At 40.2% G+C, this 19,110-nt stretch overlaps 1 protein-coding gene across 3 annotated transcripts in view; it reads left to right on the forward strand.

Moving 5' to 3' along the window:
- bcar3 (BCAR3 adaptor protein, NSP family member) overlaps positions 1 to 19,110 on the forward strand; it is an 86,153-nt gene that overhangs the window by 28,849 nt on the left and 38,194 nt on the right. For all 3 annotated transcript variants that reach the window (XM_086269141.1, XM_086269142.1, XM_086269143.1), the window contains 2 exons: positions 6,716 to 6,911; positions 7,018 to 7,272. In XM_086269141.1, the coding sequence (XP_086125267.1) occupies positions 6,716 to 6,911; positions 7,018 to 7,272 (451 nt within the window). The remainder of the gene's footprint in view (positions 1 to 6,715; positions 6,912 to 7,017; positions 7,273 to 19,110) is intronic.

The following is a 19,110-nucleotide window of genomic DNA, read 5'->3' on the forward strand; positions in this document are numbered from 1 at the left end:
CGCTTTGCTGTTTTGCTCACGATCACTTTGACAGGTCGAGGCTGAAACTCTGACCTCTCAGTTATGAGATCACATCTTTAAACAGCAAGCCACCAACTAAATGATGACAGAGTCAGGCATGTGTGTCTGTGTGGTGTTGATGTTGGGGGGGGGAACACATGTATGCAGCAGGTTGCTTCAGACATTAGTCAGTGTCATGTCTGAACTTCTCAGTGGAGTTGGAGTAAACCAATGAGATTCAGCCTTTAATGCTAAAATGTGTCTGTGTCAGATGCAAGGAGCACAGATTTGTGACGGTTGTGTGTTTCCAGGGTCAGTATTGTATGTGTAGTGTTGTGTTACTTGGATTCCTTGTGGTGTCAGTTGTTTGGTATTCCAGTAAGCCATCAGCACTATACAACCTACTAATCTTTGCAAAGACAGAGACCCTGCATAGCTGGAAAAGGGGGAAAAACAGATATTTATGGTCTTTATTTAAGTACATTGCTGCATTACTTGGTCATCACCAATATGTGGTACTTTAAATCTGAAGAAAATATTGTACATTTTCCTCTAATGCTTGCATCCGATGCCCAGAAGACTTTAGAGAGACACAAACATGTGACAAATACAGAGAGTACGATCCAGATTTATCCATCCAGCAGTATACTAAATAATATAGTTGGGAACTTTGAAGCATCTGGGCTAGACACAGCATCTTCAACATCAGTGATGTGGATTGTGTCAAAGAGGCTAAGTATTTTTGAATTAAACTTAGAACCTGCAATTTTTCTTTATTAAAGCAGTAAGACAGATGACGTGGAAATATGGACAAAAACAGCACAATGGTACCTTTCTACTATGCACATTACATGATGTTTAATGACATTTTAAAAAAGCTTTACAAGATTTGAAATGGTGTTACAGGTACCCCTCGTCCTTATGCTAAGCTCACATCATTATCCTCTAGCTCTAACCTTTCCTTATTGTTGTACAGACAAGTATGAAAAGGCTTGAAGTGGGATCAGTCTTGCCATCGAACTGTCAGAGAGAAGGCAAATGGGTCTGTTACCCAAAATGTCAAACACTGATTTAGTCATTTATGTGAAGAAGTGTTGGGTGGCTGCGCTTCAGGAGGTAGAGGAGATCATCTACTAATCAGAAGCTTGGTGGTTTGATCACTGGCTTTTTGGCAAGAGACTGAACGTCGAGTTGCTCCGATACAACCATTGGAGTGTGAATGCTAGGTGTGAAACACTTGGACACAGAAATAAGCCCTTGTATGAATGTGCGTGTAAATGGGTAATTGGGGCTTGTTGTAAGAAGCGGTTGGGGTGATCAAATTAAGTATGTAAGTACCAATCAATTTACATTTAGAGTAACATATTTAGCAGGGTTTTTTTTTTTTTTTTGCCTGCTTCATATCGATCCATTTGGGATCCTTTTGAGTCCACATGTAGTTAATGTAGTGGGTATGTGCTACCTTACCTTACTTAACCTGTTTCCTGTTTTTGTTCTGCCTGTTTTCTCAACAAAAGCTTGAGTAAATGAAACCAATCACTGTCCTGGTGATTTTCCTTTTGGAGATAAGCCAGAATTTGTTATACAGCCTGGCTTGCACTATCCGTGCTTCCTTGTAAGTAGCATAGCTTTAGTTGTGAAATAACAATAAGATGACAGTGATAACACTAACCAATGCTTCAGGCATATATAGCCTTTAATTTGATCAATTTAACAAATAATTAAATATATCAGCTTTTTAATTCAATTGTTTACACATGAGAAGATGTCAGAAGTGCATCCCACAATGCAGTGCAATCTTTGTAGTTCAAACATCATTTGAAACTTGGTTTCAGATTTAAGGTTGCAGGTTCTTCCTGACAGTTCACTCTGCATCTTTTACTGAAGTGAAAATCTACAAGCTCCATTCATCACCTACTCAGCTGCCACTTCGTGCAACTGTCTGACAGTGTGGTGTACAGTGACTGTACAGTTAAGACTGATGCGTAAATGTACAAAATGAGTGCACATGCTGAGGGGAAGTTAGGTGTGACTGTCTGACAGAGTGAGAGATGTGCACAAAGGTTTAGAAGTATGAAATGGCAGCTACTGCTGTGGGATTTAATAAGAGCCTCATTAATATGTTAAACACATCTCTCACACACACACACACACACACTCTTTCACACACACACACACACACACACACTGGTGAGCCCACGCACTGAAGAGCGCAGTAGGACACCTCTCCCTCTCTCTAACAAAGACTGGCTCTACACAGTGGTCATGTGACAGTTGTTCCCATTGTTCACTTCTGGCCAGGGGTGGTTTTCCTAATGTGTGTGTGTGTGCATGCGCATGAGTATTTGCGTGCATGTTAAAGCAGGAAGACACTTTAAGCCAGCCAGAGGAAATCCCTCATTCCCAAGCATGTTGATGTTTGCGCTCGTCCTCCCGGTTGTGTGTATGCTCGTGTGTAATGACAGACCACCTCTGCAGCATCTGAAGCTTAATGTTAAAACCCTACTTTATTTTTGAAGCATTTTATCGAGTGTGTTTTTTAATCTAGACGCTCGGTTTGTGTTTTGTAAACCATCTGTCCATGGTACCAAAGGACTAAAAGAGATTCGCGGAACTCTCTTAAAGACTCCTGATGTTCCCCAAAAAGGCCAATATTTTAAAACCACTACTTGAGTGGATTAGCCAAAGAGCTCTCTGCCTCCTGGCTGATGTGTTGGGTTGGCTGGAGAGATGCTGAGAGAGCTCACCATCAAAACATTTGACTAAATTGAATTGAACCGATTGCAAAAGTAGTGTCCTTCAGATGGAAATGGCTCAAGAGATACTCTGTGAAAAGGAGGAAGGCATATTTGTTTTATTGATAGTAATTCTTTATAATGAACTGCTGTCCTCTAAATGTTTATACTGCCATTTCCTCTTCCCGTTAACCTACACGTCCCCCCCCTCCAAGGTCTTGTGCACAAATGTTATTGTTCCAAACCCAAGGCCTTCACTAGTGTTGGTGACAAACCAAATCTCACTTGAGGATGTTTTGTCTGTTACATGGCTAAAGAATAAAACTTTTTATTGGCTGGCAGACCTTTATGAACATGTGAAACTGTGTGAATTTCCCTTTTAACCATTTATTTTGGAATTGTCTAGCTACCCAATCTTACTGGGTTGAGGTAATAACAAAAATTTTACTTGTACTCAGCTTTGGGCTACCATATGTTTAGGTAAGATAGCATAAATACCTTCTTAAAATATTCCTCATAACCAGTTTAAATACAATAACAATGTGACAGTTGAATAAGGATCCACCAATTGCAGGGGAATGATTGGGCATTTTGAAGGATATTTATTAAATGAACCTGAGGAATAAAAACTGAAACTTTATGACTGTTTTTCCTCTTTGTAACCGTCTACATTGCACTGTTAGTATATGAACATGAGTACGTTTGTAAACATGAAATATGTAAACATAGTTATTTCTTGTTGTTTCTGAAGGTAAGACTGCATCAAGTTTCTGATATGTTGATTTTTCTTACTGCTGTTTCATTTTAGTTTAGTTTTGATTTAAAAAATAATAATAAATTTATAAGCAACAACTTTTTTTTTCCTCCAGCTCTTAGAATGAATAATTTATCATTATCTTGAAATGTTCATTCCTGTGCGTTTGTATGAAAGCACATTATTTAAAACAAACAGTTTTTCTGTAAAACAACAAGCGAAAATTGATACCAGTTGAAATGTGGGTCAAAATTGTAGAAATAATGACTCAGCATTCTTGATATTTTTTTTGTTGATACCCCTATCTTTTCTGCCGTATACTGATTATATTGTCACTTGTGCTTCTGAGGGATTATGTTATGAGCGCTAGTATTAACCGTTACGATACTGATTTTAAGAAGTTTTTACGTTACTTAACGTGCACACACCTTGTACATGAAAAAAAGGCACTAGCAAGTGTCACTCAAACCTAATGTGAAGTTAAAACTTGCTGGTATAAAACACAAATTCTTTGGCATGGATGTCTTTTCAAATCTGTCTGACCCACTATAGCGTATACTGTCCATACATAGGAAATAATAGACTTGGTATAGGAAGCACTTGCACTCATTTGCAGAGTTATAACTACTGGTTGAACAGCTGTGGAGAAGAGAGGGTGAACCAGGGACAAAGATAAAAGTGGTGGGGAACTAGACGAGTCCATTATTATAAGAGGTAAAAGGATAAAGAAAAGGGAGAAGGACAAGTCTGGGAGCTGCCATGATGGACAGGCAGGGAGGAAGGGAGGGAGGGCATGTCTGTGTGGAGGAGGGTGTGAGACTACAAGAGAAAGGGGGAAGATGGATGAGTAGGGACCAGTGAGAGAAGAGTGAAATAATGCAGAAAAAAATAAATGGTTGGAAAAGAATAGGCAAATGTACAGGACAAGAGTGTAGCTGTAGCTCTCAGAATCAATTGTTTATGTATTAGTTAAACGGACCCAGTATACGGGAGTAAGTGCTAAATGTTTGTGTTTTCAATCAGTGAGAGTCAGTCAATTCTCTTCTGCAGGAGAGTGTGTGTCTGTGTCTGGCAGATGGTCAGGGCCACACACACACAAATACACATACAGCTGACCGTCCCCAAGGGTCGTATAATAGCTTCTCCTGTTGTAGTCGTTCTACCCTTCAGAGGAATCCACTCTCTCTGACCCGGCATGCCTTAGAAGGACTTTTACTGTGTACACTGAAGAGTCCTGAACCAGCCAGCTGTTCCTTTCTCTAAACCATTATTTGCATTTTTATTGATATTCATGATTACAAGCTGGTGGCTCAGTGACCCCCTGCTGGAGTTAAGTTTTAGCATTTAGTTCCAGTTTAAGGCGGTCCTGGTTTATTTATAGGAGTGACCAAACTCCAAGAACCTACTGAAAGGTTGTGTCCTCTCGTTTGTAGCCTTCTCCTTTGAGCTGGTGTTAACTCTAGCGTTTGCCATTTAACGTGACAGCAAACAACAGCCGTAGATGAGAAACTATGCGAGTATTTTTGCCAAAAGACCAAAAAAGTGCTACTAAACACAAATCTTGGAGACATCACACAGGGTATCAATCATCTCAGTCATTGAGCATACTTTAGCACAGCCCTGGAAGCGGGGAAATTGACTTCTGTGGCTGTAATGCTGCTCCAACAAGTGCTCCAATTTATGCTTTCACATATTTTTAAGCGCTAGTTCTGTTCGCATTGGCAGAAGTCTAAACAAAAATGCTACAAAGACATTTTATCATTTCGGCTTGCTATCAAAGTATTAAATGTAAGACAGTTTGCTGCTAGGAGGCACGTTTCTGTACTGTACACATGGTCTGAAATGATGTCCGTCTGAGCTGTTAGTTTTTGTTGTTTGTTGCGGATCATCTTTTTTGTTATTATCATGCACATGTAAAAGTGGTCCAACAGCATTTTTCTGCAGTTACTGCAGGTCAGTTGAACACCGGTCAGTTTGATTATGTTCCTTCAGCTTGTGTTCTCTGATCATAATCAGGCTGTTTAACAATAGCAAACACGGGCTCAGTTGTTCAGATCAGATTCTTAGGTTTGAGATTAGAGAGCGGGTCAGTTGAATCCAGTCTGCTACCGTGTTATTTTAGTTTGTACAGTATGACTAACTGCTGTGCTGTGAGTGATTCAGAGCGGATAAAGCTGTGCTGTTCACTCATCGTCACACAGCAGGGGAATTTCTCTGTCCTGTGTTTTAGTTCCCTGTCATCCTATCGGTCATGTTCATCATGCTGTATTTATAACTGTGTCTGTCTGTTCATTACACAAGATCTAGCTAATGGGCAAAAATAAAGTTGGGTGCAGTGCTGCTCTCTTTTCTTTTTTTCTGTTTTCCCTTTTTTTAAGTATCTGGTGTATGAATCAGTTTTTAAGGAGATTACTGGAATACAAAGTATTTTGAAAATGTCCTAGTGTTATACTGATACTGATACTCAGAGGTTGTTGCTAAAAATATCACATAACACTGAGGCACACAGGGTCAGACCTCTATTCTGTTCTCATATCCACTAACAGAGGGCTGAAGTCAGCCTTCAGTCTGGTGTGGGAGAAAAGAAAACGTGGCTCCGATCCAACTATTGTATAAAAATTGGCTCAGGCGAAATTCTCAAACACATCTACTTTACTTTAATCTTCCCCTCTTCAGTGGAAATATTAAATTGTTATCCATTTGCTAACTTATGTGGATTTTATTGGCTTCGTTTTCAGACACAGTGTAGCTACAGATTTTGTTTCAGAGTGTGCACATGAAATTTTTTGTTTTTTTAAAAAAAAGGGGGGGGGGGAATCCATTAAATAGAGATGGGGTGTTATTCAGAGGTCAGATTAACTTGCTGCATCTACTAAACATTAGCGAAAAGTGCTAGTAAGTATTTCTGTATGTATGAACACTTGAAAGAGAGTGAGAATGATGGCTTTGTGTCTCCATTAAAGAGAGACAACTACTGTATACTGGCTGTGTGCGCCATTTCATCTCAGTCAGTGCTTCATGTCAGCCATTGTTACACAAATGTATAGCTGAGATTACTGTTCGTTATAACACACCTGAAGACAGCTAATTTGTTTGATTCATTCACTTAGTTTCCTTTATATTTGCAGGAACTCAGTAAAGTTCTTAATCTTTATTAAGTAATCCAAAGTCATGGTGTATGTCATTACTGTTTAACAGTAAATGTCTGTATGTGTTTTGTTTCCAGAGTTGAGGATGATGGCAGAGGGGCGTTTTGCTAGTCTGCCCAGGTCTCTTCAAGCACACCACACCCTGGGAGGAGGCACAGGCCACTCTGGAGTACCCAGCAGCCCTCTTGGTGCCCCAAGCAATAATACCTGCTCCTCCAGGAGGCACCAGGCCTCTCTCACATCCTCCATGGATCTTCTCAGCTCCAGACCTGGGTAAGCTGTGTAACCATCATAAGCTCACTGCTGTTGAGTCATTTATTAGAAATCAGCAATAGTAACATTTCCCAGTGTGAGTAACTGTTTGCTTTTTGTCCTGCAGTCTCCATCCAGGCCAGTGTGGCAGCCTATCAGAAAAGCCAGCTGCCACCTACCAGCCAATCTCTATTCATGGGACTCTGCCTCGGCGCAAAAGAGGAGGGGTCAACCTCACACATGGAAACTACACCTGGGACCCCAAAGCCAATCACACAGAGCCTTTAATTTATGAGAATGCATTACTGACTGCTGAGTACCCTCATCAGTCCATGACCTCTTCACTGGTCCAAAATATCGCTGATGACTTCCATGGTTACAGGTAAACATGTTCACAAACACAGACAAACATGGATAATGCTTCTGGATGTTTATAGTTTCATTTTCATTCTGCGGTTTGTTCTTGCACATTCTGGGCAAATGACAGTCTTCATCACAAGTACGACTGTTGCTTATCTTTATATCTGTCAGATGTTTGTGTAGGGAAACCATCTTTCAGAAGAAGCACCTTTTGTTCAGTACTATCATGATAAAAGGTGATTGTTGCAGGGGTGTCTTGTCATTCTGAAGGCTGGCAATGTTTGATGATCAGAGACTGTTAGTGCTCTCGAGAAAACACTGCTCCTCTTCAGACTGGAGAGTGAGACAGTGTGGAGTTGGATGGAGAAAAGTGAGGTTGTATAGAGACCCCTGAGGGGGTGTAGTGATTAGCTCAACTTCAGAGGGAGCACACACACACACACACACACAAACCCACACACATCTCATCCCTCATCATGTCCTCCACCTTTCTATCTCTAGTGTAGAGTTACAACAGACTGTATCTGATGTAGCCAGCTTTGTGTGTGCATGTGATGTGCGTCTGTGGGCGCATTCGTGTAGCCCCCAGCAGTTGGGTTACCTTTGTTGGTCAGGGTGTGGCGTGGCAGATCAGAGACTACTGTGAAGTCTTTGTCTCTACTTTTTATCTGTCTGCCTCCATGCCGGATAGATTTCATAGACCGCTGACATACAGTGGGACAATTTGTCCAGGTCAAATTCAGCCTGTACAGGTGGCAAAATAATGAGTAGCATATTGTTCTTTTTTTGTGTGTTCTTTCACAACGTTAGTACAACTTCATGGGTATTTTCTTGTTCTTTTAAACAGCTAGCACAGAAAGTGCCAGTTTTTACACCTTTCATGCATAAATGAGCCTTTTGACTGATTAAAGTTCATGAAAATTCAGCCATTACCTGATGATAAAGTTCATCAAGAAAGCATATTTCTAAAGTTTTGGCATGTCGGTTCTCATCCACCCAGGGGCGTAATTTCCAGGGGGGTTAAGGGGGTTATGACCCCCCCCCCCCTCAATAATCAGACCCAGCCAATATAACCCCCCCAGTAAAATTATGAATTATCTTGCATAAATAGGCTGCTAATTGTCTTTACTCATTTTGAATGTGAAATAGTTGCATGTTTAATCATCTGGGAATTTACCCAGATTTATTTATTTATTTAGACAGAGATCTTGACACCCCCCCCCACCCCCCACCCCCCCACCCCCAGCTTTACTTCAAGTTAAGACTGTGAGAATCAGGCAAAAGTTGCTTTTGATTATTCCTTCAGATTACCTGTGCAGGTTTGAACCATTCAGATGTTGAGTCCAAATATCGAGACTACAGATAATTAAACATATCTTTTTAAAATATCTACATACTCAGGAAACAAATACGATTATTAGGTTACTGGGTAAAGAGGGAACGGAAGGAAAGTGAGCATGCTGTTGTGTAGAAAAACACGAAAACACAGTCTTATCTTTTGCTCAGCATGAAACTGGAGATAAACAAACCACCAGGGACCTGCTGTGATAGCTTGATAACCTGGTCGTTTCAGTGATGAATCAGCGCAGTTGAGTTTTTAAACTTATCCATCTACTGACTCAAATCCAGAGTATTTCCAAATAAGGCTCAGTTAGTATATTTGTCTCTCTCGTGTTGTGAACTCTCTGTCGTCATTACCACTCAGTTGTTGAATTATTCCAGGCCAAAACTCACAGCCCCACTGGGGCGAGGCACCTTGAGGAGACTGTTGTTGTGATTTGGCGTTATACAAATAAAATTGAGCTGAATAACTTCAGGTGATATAACACAGTTTTGCATTCTGAGCTACTTTTCATTTTTTAAAAACGTGTCTAATTTGATTTAGATGGTTTGCCATTAACTCCACTTTTATGGAACGCCAGGACTGCCATAATGAATTAATTAAATACACCATTAAATAATTAATTAAATGTGGCAATAATTAATTAAAATTGGAATTAATTAATTAAATAAATAGTTATGACACATGTAATTAATTAATTATTGACACATTTAATTAATTATTTATGTATTTCACATTTTAATTAATTATTGACACATTTAATTAATTATTGACACATTTAATTAATTATTTAATGATATATTTATTTATTTCATTTTGGCAGTCCTGGCGCCTGGCTCTCATCATGAAATAATTTTATCTGTCAGCCTCACCCATCAAACTCAGGGGGCGGGGTTAACGCTGATCGAGTCAAAACCATTGCTTTGGCCTGGTGGCCATTGTTTCTAGCACACAACAACCGGCATGTGGAAGCTAACAGAACTGAGCTTTGAAAAACCCTGTTTGTGTGTTACCAAATACCGTTTTAATATTTTTTTAGCCGAGAATGTAGTGGTTTAATCTTCATGTGTCTGGTCGGTTTGTCAAGATACAGCCTCTTTGCAAAAGTGCTTCGATGATTTCGGAGATGTCTGCCCAGTCTCACGGCAAAGCGTGGGATAGACCCGCTCGCCTCGCAAGCAATCCCACCGACAAAGCGCAGGCCCCGGTACACAGCTGTAGTAACCCCCGCTGACTTCTTTTACTGAGGTTATATTTATCGGTGTTTTATTTCCTGATGTTCTTATGTGTCCTACGTGTTTCAGTCGCCAATTCTGAATTATAACTAACATTAAAAACATGTTTAAGGAGGAGAGAGAGCAAATAAATCTGTTTAACATCTGATCTTTGGGGTTTTTTTTCAGCAATCAGCGTGACCTGTGTATAAACACATAAAAGAGATAACGTTGGTGTTTCCGTCATGTAGTAACTGCTGGCTTTAACTGTACAAAGGTTGTTCGACACTATGAAACACATACAGACTTCATGATGTTCGGCTAATATTTTTATTGTGAATATTAATCATGAGGGTAAACGGCCCTGTACACCACGGAGCGAGATCAGCATATCCACGATATCCACGATATCCTCAGCTCCATGAGTTAACACAAAGTTTCCCAGCTGACTATCTAACTTCCAACTATTCCAGAGACGTGAAAATATACAGCATAAAGAAAAGTGCAAGAGACTCAGCAGCAGATTAGAATAACAGTTATAGATTTGATAAATGAATCCAAGAAACGAGCAAACCTGTTCCGACAATTTGAGTTTGTATTCCCTCAGCTGCAGACTCGCTGCTGTTTAAATGTTTGAAAAGGAAGATTAGATATAAACAAACGTCAAACATAGACTCAGTCTGCCTTCACATTTGATATGAGGCCAGCACGTATAGTGGCCTCAGCAGGCTATTACTGAAATACACGTGCTATATCATAAACTATGATATAAATAGGGAGGTCCTATTAACATGTTTAGTTTTAAAGGACACCTTCCTGCCTTTAGTCTCATTCATGAGCAGTATTAGTTTTCTTCTAACATCCAGAAGTCTGCACAATGTGTTTCATAGTTTGTAACAAGCCTTTGACAGGTAAACATAACATGACCGAAAAAGCAAAAAAAAAAAAAAAAAAAAGAGAGAGAGTGTTGACATAAGAAGAGAAAATGCTCTCAATTATGGAGACAGGCAAATGGTTCATTTATGTTTGATGTGTGTTTATTCCTCCCTAAATATCGTCGGTGAAGTTCGCCATGCACGTCAGATTTTCCTGCGCATTTTTATACCTCTGCCAACAGAGAGAGAGAAAAAAATCACATTCTAACAGACAGCTGGTGCTTAGAATACAGTTGAATAACTATTAAAAAACAGATGATATTTAGATGATAGTTCAGTCTAACACATGTGCCAGTGAACCATTAAACGTCTGTGAAACTATGCAGTTATGAAACGTAACTTTAACCTCAGCCAAACCGATTTGCTCAGTTGTAAATAAAACAGCGAAGTAAACGTGATCCGACAGACAGAACCTGAGTGAATGAAGTCCAGCGTTTAACCACTGAGAGCTAAAATTCAGCTGAGGTTTCAAAGCTGTGTGCCGGTGATTGGACATCAGCCGCTGATGAAGCTGTTGGCCTATAAAGTGCTCTGTAAGGAAACGAGCTCCAGCAGCTCTGCGCTCGGGGAAAACACTATATTTACTTATCTTGTGCAGAAAAATGCGCTGACATTGCGTTATATCGAGCACCGGCTGCCCAGTTAAACTGTGACTATCACCAGGTAACTAGGCGTGTTTCTTGAATTAGCAGCAGGTGTTAAACAGCTGACAGATGAGGAGGAGGATGCATGCAGGTAAACTGAGGGTCTGCTGAGCTGATCGCTGGTTTCGTGAGAAAAATGTCAGCTCGTTCTTTATGTTACAGAAGCACAGAGACACAAGACCAGGCGGAAAGAGACGATCGTTCGGTGAAAATGAGAATCTGCGAATGCAACATGTGGAACACGGAGAGTGGAATATGTAAACAAACCGGTTAACGTAACCCCCTGGGTGCACTCTGCATGCTAACTGTTAGCAGAGCTAGTGAAATCTCTGAAAACATCTGAGCACTTTTGCAAACATGTTCTATGTTGACAACCTGATCAGACATACGGCGCGACATTCACGGCTAAAACACTGTTAAAAGTGTAGCTGGTGACAGAAAAACGGGGTATTTTAAAACTACACCACCACCATTGCTGCCTGTGATTTGATCTGCATTCTGGGATACCTGGCTGCCCCAAGTCTACACAAGCAATCGATTTTCTAGGATCGACCTGTTTTGACTTACTTTGCACGGCAACCAATCAAATGTTAGAGAAGCTGCATGGGCAGCGTTAACCCCGCCCCCTGAGTTTGATGGGTGAGGCTGACAGATAAAATTATTTCATGATGAGAGCCAGGCGCCAGGACTGCCAAAATGAAATAAATAAATATATCATTAAATAATTAATTAAATGTGTCAATAATTAATGAAATGTGTCAATAATTAATTAAAATGTGAAATACATAAATAATTAATTAAATGTGTCAATAATGAATTAATTACATGTGTCAGTAATTAATTAAAATGTGAAATACATAAATAATTAATTAAATGTGTCAATAATGAATTAATTACATGTGTCAGTAATTAATTAAAATGTGAAATACATAAATAATTAATTAAATGTGTCAATAATTAATTAATTACATGTGTCATAGCTATTTATTTAATTAATTAATTCCAATTTTAATTAATTATTGCCACATTTAATTAATTATTTAATGGTGTATTTAATTAATTCATTATGGCAGTCCTGGCGTTCCATACACTTTAGGCTGACAGCAAAGAATGTCAATAGTGTTCCCTTTAAGCAGTCAGAGCAGATCCAAAATTATTGCAACTTTAAGTAATAAACTTTGGATCTCGATGCCTTTGAAATGGTTGCTTCAAAGACGAGGACCAGGTTTGCACCCACTCAGTCAATTGCTGTCGTCAGATTGATTACAGTGTGTTGGCAAGCTGCAAGTCTGCATTTATGAATTAGACTGCAATAATTTGCTTGCGCACTCCAATCTGTCGCAGTGTGGTCGCAGTCAAGCCAAGTTGGGCCACAGTTTTTGTAGCCATGTGCTTTCTGCACCCAGGCAAACCTTGTGATTGAAAGTGATCACCCTGAGGTTGAGGACATGTGCAACCATGACAACCACCTAGTCACACGCTCTTCTATTTTGACTCTAGGGTGACTGAGCCATAATGTAAGGATGGCAGCTAATGACCTGACAGAAAGGAAAGTATCTTATTCAAGTCCACATCCTCAAATTTAAAGTTTCCTGTTCAATTATGCTGGTTCTTCTTAGTTTTTATGAGTTGACACAAATTCTTTTTCCTATTCAAACTAAAACATTCAAACTTTTTATTTTTCTAGTGCACATATAGATTGCTTGCTTACTGTGATCTTAACACTCCCAGAAATTTTCCAAATTCCAGAGTTTCCTCCCACCTCTGGTCATTTGGTTTCAAACTACAAACAATTCACAGCAGAGATTTCTATAAAATGATGAGTATGTCTTTATGGAATGTAACCACTGACTGTCCATTGCTGGCCTATGACCCCTAACCTTATGTCACACTATCTTCCCATTGGTCCATGTGTCTTTGTGTTGACCTTTGAGGGCAGCTCTAGGACCACCAAGAAAGGAGGGGGAGGAGGAAACTGAGCAGACAGAGTTCAGAGTTGGAGGGAGTATAGATGGACAATAACAGACTGGTGATATCTGAAACTTTTCTTTTTATTTGTATAGTGTAAATGAAATTCTGAATTCCCCACCCGCTAACAATAACTCACTAACAAGTACTTTATGTAAGGTTTGTTCATATAGTGCTTTTTAAGAGCCAGAAAGTGCTTTACTGTATAAAATAAGATGCAACAAATTGTATAAATGGATAAAACGAAGCAAACGCAATCGTGCACGGATCTCAAGTCCAAGGAAAGCAAATTCTACACAAACAGATATCAAACATTTCTTTAGAACAATAGTTCAGTGTTTAATTTTAAACATTATGCTACCTTGGATACCTTGGATGCACTATAAAATGCATACCAGTAAACAGATCATCATTGATCATCAAGAACAAAATGGACTTCCTTTTTCCAAATGCACTCAATATTATTGTTTTTTTTTTTTTTGTAGTTTTGTGAAAGCTGAATCATTACAAAAGGTTCACTAAAAATGTCCTTTTGTAGGCTAAACTCAACAGATTGTCCTGGAAAGGGGATGATTCAGAGTAAATCTGCTATCTACAGCAGTGCAAATGACATTTAGCCTTGTATTTTACCTGTTTGTACTGAAAAGATGTTGTATCTGAAAAGATGCCAGGTGTCAGAGCCGTTCTTATTCTAATTTATTCTAATTTATCAGTTTATTTAGTTTTTGTTACTCCGTTTCATTTCTGCTTTGCATTGTAGGACAACTATCTGCCAACAGAGCCAGTGTGTTTTGCAGCATATTGTACGAAACTAAGATCAAATGCCTTTTGGGAATTAATTAATGCCATTTATTTTAGAATAACTGTTCAGCCTGTGGTATTAAAACTAGAATGCATAGAAATCAGCTAAGATAAACACAAACTGACAGTAAATTGAGACTTTTCACTTTCTAATGGAAGCACACTGACCTCTGTAGGCTGCCTTCAGACTCTGCATGCTGCCATCAACTTTTTCCATTTCTCCCTATCCTTGTCTGTCTCTCTCTCTCTGTCTTAGCCTCCCTTCAACACACTCTCTCTCCCACACACACAAATATAGTGTAGTTCCTAACTTAAGCCAGTTGTGGTCTTGCTGAGTATTGTGCGGTGAAGCGCAAAGAACAACAGTAGCCAGAAAAAGATTGTGGCGAGTGCTGCCTCGCAGTGGTCAGCTCGTGTCCCCTGGAATGCTTCGCTATCGCACATCCATCATGCTCTGTTTAAATTCTTTTAACGCTGTAGCCAGGATGAGTAAACATTGCTAACCTAGCACACAAGGAGTGACACCGAATCTCTGTTTGCTCCGGGGCTATCACTCTGTTTGTGAGCCTGACCTTTGACCTGCCTGAGGGGAATTTTCAAAAAAGGGAATTTCCCTCCCTCAATTTTGGCACTTTTAACCCAGGAGGATGTAGATGGGTGTTGTCTGTCTGCATTGAACCCACCTAATCCTGGAGATCCAGGCTGAGGTTACAAGGGGCAAGTGGTTGGAGTGGTAAAAAACTTTGGTCCCATCAAAGGTCCAGCAAACCACTGACCTCAGAGAAGCAACACACATGGATACAGAAAATGTTCAGTGAGTTTCTGATTTTAGTTCAGATTTCAAACCACAGAAATTCCTCTACTGCTTCTATGTCCTTTATCTTCAGCGTTGAATATCAAGCACTAATCAGTGTATGCCAAACATAATGCATTACCTGCAGCAGGTGCTTTTATAACATAGGACAGAGGCTCTGCAGCCACTCACAGCTCTTTTCCCATTGGTAGAAGCTTCCCATTGCTTTGATATAGAGTATCACCAGCAGTTCACATTTTAAATTTTGTCAGCATGTCAGCAGTGCAGTGGTTAGCACTGTCATCTCACGGCAAGAAGGTCTCTGGCTATTTATAGCTTCCTCCCACAATCCAAAGACATGTGTTAGATTAACTGGTGACTTTTAAAATTGAATTTAGGTACAAATGTAAGCATAAATGTTTGTGTCTCTATTACCCTGCAGTAGACTGGTGACCTGTCCAGGGTGTACACAACCTATCAGACAGCTGGGATAGGCGCCATCCCCACTGTGACCCCTATATTGGATAAGTGAAAGAGGATGGATGGAGTAAAAGAAAGCTATATCTATCGCTTGGTGCTTCATCCTGTAATTTTGGAATAGCGGGGGAGAGCATGGATGCATACACATACCCATCTAGTTTTTTTATTCCTCATAGTTGTATATTTTACTTTTTTTTTTTTTAAAAAGCAAAGGAAAATTGAGAATTTAACAGCAGGCAAACAGATTCGTTTGCTGTCTCTGCTAATACCTGAAACTTGTCTTGTCTTACTTCTGTAAATGGTCTACAGTGAAAAAAAATAACCCCAAAAATGTGAAAAGACGTTTCAGGAATGAGCACACGGCATCTGTATGGGAATGAATGAAAGGGAGCAATTTCGGAAATGCTGTGGAAAGTAGAGTAGATCGAAAGCACTTGATCACATCTTCAAACTCGATGCTGCTGCTAGTTTTGTGGCAGTTTAGGAGGTGAGGCAAGGGGGCGGTTCAGAGCGTGAATTCCTGAAAGAGCGCCCCATTCTTAGGCTTCAAAAAACTTTCACAACATTACATTCGATACTGTTGACCATAATATCCTATTAGAGCGATTAGAACATGCTGTAGGTATTACAGGTACTGCACTGCAGTGGTTTGTATCATATCTATCTAATAGACTCCAGTTTGTTCATGTAAATGGAGAGTCCTCTTCACACACTGAGGTTAATTATGGAGTTCCACAGGGTTCAGTGCTAGGACCAATTCTGTTTACATTATACATGCTTCCCTTGGGCAGCATCATTAGAAGACATAGCATACATTTTCACTGCTATGCAGATGACACCCAGCTCTCTGTCCATGAAGCCAGATAACACACACCAATTAGTTAAACTGCAGGAATGTCTTAAAGACATAAAGACCTGGATGGCCGCTAACTTTCTGCTTCTTAATTCAGATAAAACTGAGGTTATTGTACTCGGCCCTGAAAAGCCTAGAAATATGGTATCTAACCAGATTCTTACTCTGGATGGCATTACCTTGGCCTCCAGTAACGCTGTGAGAAACCTTGGAGTCATTTTTGACCAGGACATGTCCTTCAATGCACATATTAAACAAATATGTAAGACTGCGTTCTTCCATTTGCGCAACATCTCTAAAATTAGAAATATCCTGTCTCAGAGTGACGCTGAAAAACTAGTTCATGCATTTATTACTTCCAGGCTGGACTACTGTAATTCATTATTATCAGGATGTCCAAAAAACTCACTGAAAAGCCTTCAGCTAATCCAAAATGCTGCAGCAAGAGTCCTGACAGGGACTAGAAAGAGAGAGCATATTTCTCCTGTTTTCAGGCCCCTCTTCTGTGGAACCAGCTTCCAGTTTGGATTCAGGAGACAGACACTATCTCTACTTTCAAGATTAGGCTTAAAACTTTCCTTTTTGCTAAAGCATATAGTTAGGGCTGGACCAGGTGATCCTGAATCCTCCCTTAGTTATGCTGCAATAGACATAGGCTGCCGGGGGATTCCCATGATGGTAATGGCCTGCATTTGTATAGCGCTTTTCTAGTCCATAGGACCCCAAAGCGCTTTACACTACATTCAGTCATTCACCCATTCACACACACATTCACACACTGGCGATAGCAAGCTACATTGTAGCCACAGCTGCCCTGGGGCACACTGACAGAGGCGAGGCTGCCGGACACTGGCGCCACCGGGCCCTCTGACCACCACCAGTAGGCAAACACGGGGTTAGTATCTTGCCCAAGGATATTTGGCATGCAGCCAGGATGCAGCCTGGGATCGACCCACCGACCTTCTGATTAGTGGCTGACCTGCTCTGCCACCTGAGCTACAGCCACCCCTTTGAGTTTTTCCTTTCCAGTCACCTTTCTCGCTCACTATGTATTAACAGACCTCTCTGCATTGAATCATATCTGTTATTAATCTCTGTCTCTCTTCCACAGCATGTCTTTTATCCTGTCTTCCTTCTCTCACCCCAACCGGTCGCAGCAGATGGCCGCCCCTCCCTGAGCCTGGTTCTGCCGGAGGTTTCTTCCTGTTAAAAGGGAGTTTTTCCTTCCCACTGTTGCCAAAGTGCTTGCTCATAGGGGGTCATATGATTGTTGGGTTTTTCTCTGTATCTATGAAGCGCCTTGAGGCGACTTATGTTGTGATTTGGCGCTATATAAATAAAATTGAATTGAATTGAATTTATGGCACTTTTTCCAAATACAGTGATGGACTGAGTCATACAATCGTCAAATAAACCTCACAAAGAAATTAGTTCAGCTCCAGTATAGTCAAGTGCTTTAAGTTTTACTTTATAATACATTTAATTTGATTTATTTTGTACTCAGGTATGCATGCATACATTTATAGATCTGTTTCTAAATAGGACTACACATGCTAATGGATGTTGTTTTCATCTGTTTGGCAATTTTGAAGTTTTGTTGGTAATCATTCTGTCATAATGTCATAAATGCAACACACACATATACGGTATTATTGCAATGGCTGAATGTTTAGTGTATAGTATAGGGGTTTACACTGGTGAAGGATGCCCAGTTTGATTTTAGGTGACAATACAAAACAAAACAAAAAATCAACCTGGCGGAGCGACCTACTGTAGCGACTCCTTGTGGTGCAGCTGAAAGTGCTTTCTCTCAGCACCTTCAGGAAGTTCCTGATTGTGTCAGACACAGCCACTGAGAGGAAACCTCGGTGCAGATTTCATCTGTAAGCCCTGACAACCTGCCAGATGACTGATCTGTGCACCTAAAATAGAATCAGGTTTAATATGCTGCATTTCATCGGTTCTGCAAACTCATTAAGGGTAAGAGTGATCTGAACACCTTCCATGAATGATGACTATACATTGTTGTGAATGGGGGCTTCTGTTCAGTTACATAACTAAATCCCACTCATTATTTGGGGCCATGTTTAAACTGCGAGGGCTTAGAGCTGCACATATTTGGTTTGGTAAGTAATGGACTGTGCTAATATTCCCGTGGGAAAACCAATGCAGGCCTAAGGGATTTAAACTACCAACCTTGGTAATGTAGCCACGGATTTGAGCTAATTACCCCTTTCACTGAGCCCCTGGTTGTAAGCCTCCTGTCGAGACTGAGCTGCAACTCGAGTACCAATGTTCAACGCAGAGATGGAGAGCACAGAAAGAGTTTTGTTAAGGGATAAAATGTGACAAGCTAACATTGGCGGAAAAAACAAACGGAGAACAAAAATACGAAGACTGAAAATGAGTAATCTGATCTTTAAACAATTGATAAACAAAAGTGATTAAAAAAGCAGATAAAACTGCAGCGCGTGTAAGCTGAGATTAGGAAGATGGACAAAAGCATTTTTTTGTGAATAAGAGAATTACAGAAAAATGCAAAAAGAGGAAATTAGAAAAGTGTGTGTTTGTGTGTGTGCTCTAACCTCTCTGTGAAATTGTCAGTGGACTCTGAATGGCAGGCGTGTGGCTGTGATGTGTTATGATGGGGGAGGAGAGAGAGAGAGAGAGAGAAAGAGAGAGAGAGGCCAAGTCAGACAGGCAGTAAGGGAACATGTTTACCACTAAAAGAAAGGGAGTGAAAGTCAGGCAGCGAAACCGGGAAAACAGGAGACTTAAGGCAGTGTAGTGCAAACTTTGGTTCCACTTGATTCTTTTTTCTTTTCTTTGA

This window comes from Aulonocara sp. 'chitande type north' Nkhata Bay, linkage group LG17, assembly GCF_057382095.1.
Source record: "Aulonocara sp. 'chitande type north' Nkhata Bay isolate Kocher_YH1m ecotype deep benthic linkage group LG17, A_spYH_male_GT1.1, whole genome shotgun sequence".
Taxonomy (NCBI): domain Eukaryota; kingdom Metazoa; phylum Chordata; class Actinopteri; order Cichliformes; family Cichlidae; genus Aulonocara; species Aulonocara sp. 'chitande type north' Nkhata Bay.